We start from the raw sequence: 3,487 nt of genomic DNA, 5'->3' as shown, positions 1-3,487 counted from the left end.
AAATACGATTAATTGCACAGCCCTAATAGCAAGTGAACACAGCAGCAGCAGCATAGCGAGACAGAGGCAGGAAGACCTGGCAGCTTAAATAGAGCGGCATGTTTAGGAGAATGTGTTTGGTTGGTTGTAAGAGGGAAGAGGTGCGTCACGTGTTAATGTATCATTGGTGCTCGAGTTGACTGCCTGAACTAGCTCGCAGGCTTCGCCCCATTTATTTTTATGAAAATGCATTTATTATGGAAGTGGTTACGGATAGTTTATGAGACAATGGTCCCCTGGGCACAGATATGTAAAGGGCCCACCACCCTTATTATGAAAATAGCCAAAGATTCAAAGAGACAATTATTTGGTCTTTTTGTAGAGGTTTTGCATCTCTTCGGGGTCTTTCTGTTTGTGCTTTATTTTTGAATGTATTTATGTATTTCTTGTGTCTCTCCGGGTCATGTTGTGTCTTCTGGTGTTCATTTCGTGTCTCTTTGGGGTCATAATGATCTTTTTGAAGAGGTTTTTGCATCTCTTCGTGGTCTTTAGGTAGAGGCTTTTGGTTTATTCTTGCATCTCTTTATGGTCAATTTGTGTCTGTTTTCTCGTTGTGTCTCCTGATGTCAATTTGTTGTCTCTTTTGGGTCCTCCTGATCTTTTTGTGTCTCTTTTTGTTGGATTTGTACGTTTCACGTTTCCTTTGAATCTTTGTGAACCTGCCGTGTCTCTCGTGTCTCCTGATGTTATTTTGTGTCTCTTAAACTTTTACAAATCTTTTATGCACCTCTTCGTGGTCTTTTGGTGACTCTTATGGGTCATTAGGATCTTTTGGAAGAGGTTTTGCCTCGCGCGGGGCTCTTTTAAGTATCTGCTTATGCTTACATTTTGTTAATTTTGTTCGTTTTGAATCTATTTTTGCTTGCCTTTTATCTATTTGGGTTTCTTTTGAATATCTTTGTGAACTTCTTGTGTGTCTTGGTGGTTGTGTTGTGTCTCCTGATGTTACTTGTGTGTCTCTTTGTAGACATTTTTGAGTCTCTTTATGACTTTCCACAACAAGAAATGTTAGCAGTAACTTCAAACAAAGAAACACGGCCAGTGGGGAGTTATGTGTAAATCCATTTTATACGGCTAATTGTGAAATGTGCCTCTTTTAGCTCTATTGTTAGAAGTTATAGCATTCAGGCACTTATTTATAAACACTCACTGTAGACACTTCACTTTTACTCAATGAAGTTAATCAACACATCTGCTTATTGGGTTTGCTTATTTTATATTAACATTGACTGGTTATTAAATCCCCTCTCTGCAGGCGTACCAGTTATCCAGAGGACGAGTTTGGCCGATGATCATCATCCTCTGTCTCATCGCTGCCATCCTCTCTGCGTTTCTGGACAACGTGACGACCATGATGCTCTTCACTCCGGTCACCATCAGGTACAGTGAAGACATTTTACATTTGAATCCCTCTATATCTCCATCATACCTTCGATCAGTGCTTCTCAAAGCGCCCCCTAGTGGTCCATGAGTATATTGGTAAAATTTCACATTTGAAATAAATAAATACATTTAAGTTTTCCGTACTCTCGCGGGACTATCTCCGCAATGGAGCAAGCTTAAGTTTCACAATTGATTGCATGATATCGCCCAGATCAACACCTTCGTCACACATGTTGCCACCTGTTTGTACCATTTTCAGGCGATTTGTAATCTGTTCTAGACAAACGATGTGTTTTTGGATATTTGTGGAGTTGGTGGTCCGCAAGTGTTTTTTTATTGGTTAAGTGATCCTTGGTATGAAAAAGTTTGAGAAACACTGCCTTAGATTATATTATCAGGAAACAAAGATGAATTCAGATTACAGTTACATTTCTAAAATTGGTGGATAACTAGCAGGATTACAGTGTTAGTAAAACCTCTAAAGATCGTATAGTGTTTGTTGTAAAATAATCAGATGTTGTCTCTTCTCTGTGAGCTGTTCTGTTCTGTAGGATAATACTTTAAGTGTGAATCTACTATCGCCTCCTGCCTGAATCTGCTTTATGGTTTCACTTTCTTTGCTTCACTGTTTTTAATTCAGCTGGTGAATCTATATGTTCATAAAATAGTGTGTGTGAGCTTAACTGTGTGTATTCAACTAAAACCGATCATTTTCTGTCAGCCCTGATTTTATTTCTGCTTTTTTAAACTGTAGTGTTTGCTCATTGATATTTCTTTTCTCTTGTAATTATTTGCATTGCATGTCATATTGATGATATCCCAAAGAAACACAGGTTATATTACTTCTATATTGTGATACTCAGATTAGGTTACATTTCTAAAAAGTAACCCTGCTTTCATTTGAGTAATAGTCTGAATACATTAAAGCCCCAGAAAAACACACAAAAACAGAAGCTATAATTTCCTGTATGTACAAATGACCTGTTTGTGCGTCCCACCTCCTCTTTATCACTGCCTCTATTGTCAGCCACAGTGAACCTTTATTAAAATCTCAAAATTGCTTTAGCGGCCTGCAAAAAATAGACGATATTGAAGTTAAACTAGACCCCCGATACTAACGACACAGATGCAGTCTCTCAGGGTTGATATCCTGCATGTTAAAGAACCAGCGCTGATTATTCTAATATCCTTTTTTACATTTATTTTTGCTGTAATCTAATCGTGTCTAAAGGGCTTTTGTGTCTATATCTGATGGTGCAGGTTGTGCGAGGTGCTTAATCTGGACCCCAGACATGTCCTGATTGCAGAAATAATCTTCACCAACATTGGGGGGGCCGCCACAGCTGTCGGAGACCCGCCCAACGTCATCATCGTGTCCAATCAGGCGCTGCGGAGAGAGGTATGCACCGTCAAAACCTGTGATAATACACTGTGAGAGGAGAGTGTGTGATCTGACACCTGAAACATAATATTGTCTCTGACTTGTGAGTGAGGGATTAATAATGATAACGAGATGAAGAGAAAATCCCCTTTTTGAGATGTACAGATGACGCAGCTCTGACACGTCACCAGAAATGTTTTCAAGTCATTTTTATTCTAGGCTTTTTTTTTGCTTTGGCGTTAATCAATCATTCTAAAAGGTGGTGATTTGGGAATTGAGGGCAAATATAGAGGGTGTTTCTCAATGTCGAGTACGCTTGCTTGGTAGCACATGTCTTCCGAGCGTCTTGATTCAGAAGCTAGGCAAGAATACTTCCTGGCATTCGGAAAACGAAGAGTGGAACAGGCGAGCAAGTGTGCAGGTGTGCGTCATATGAGAGGCCCCGCCTTCCATTTTCCGCCACAGGCTGTTTCTCAATCGCGAGGATACTGGCTTCCAAGCCAATATTTCAAGGATACTACGTCATAGAGTGCCGCCGAAGGACTGTTCCAATCTTCAGCATACTTGGAATTCCACCGAGGCCGTGTCCTTGGTTTGGGGGTAATTTCGAGGCTGCACATGGGTAGACTTCGCATCCTTCAAATCCCCACAATGCTTTGCGCACGGACCAATTTCCCCAAATCT

General features: G+C 40.3%; 1 protein-coding gene across 1 annotated transcript in view; it reads left to right on the top strand.

Moving 5' to 3' along the window:
* The window catches only part of oca2 (oculocutaneous albinism II), a 6,383-nt gene extending 3,526 nt beyond the window's left edge, over positions 1-2,857 (top strand). Inside the window, exons 4-5 of the mRNA XM_010767380.1 lie at positions 1,295-1,419; positions 2,683-2,857. Coding sequence (XP_010765682.1) covers positions 1,295-1,419; positions 2,683-2,857 — 300 coding nt within the window. The remainder of the gene's footprint in view (positions 1-1,294; positions 1,420-2,682) is intronic.
* Positions 2,858-3,487: the final 630 nt, after the last annotated feature.

This window comes from Notothenia coriiceps, unplaced genomic scaffold, assembly GCF_000735185.1.
Source record: "Notothenia coriiceps isolate Sejong01 unplaced genomic scaffold, NC01 NC01_scaffold00004300, whole genome shotgun sequence".
Lineage (NCBI taxonomy): Eukaryota > Metazoa > Chordata > Actinopteri > Perciformes > Nototheniidae > Notothenia > Notothenia coriiceps.
Note: the sequence above shows the minus strand (reverse complement) of the source record. Positions and strands in the feature narration are given on the sequence as shown.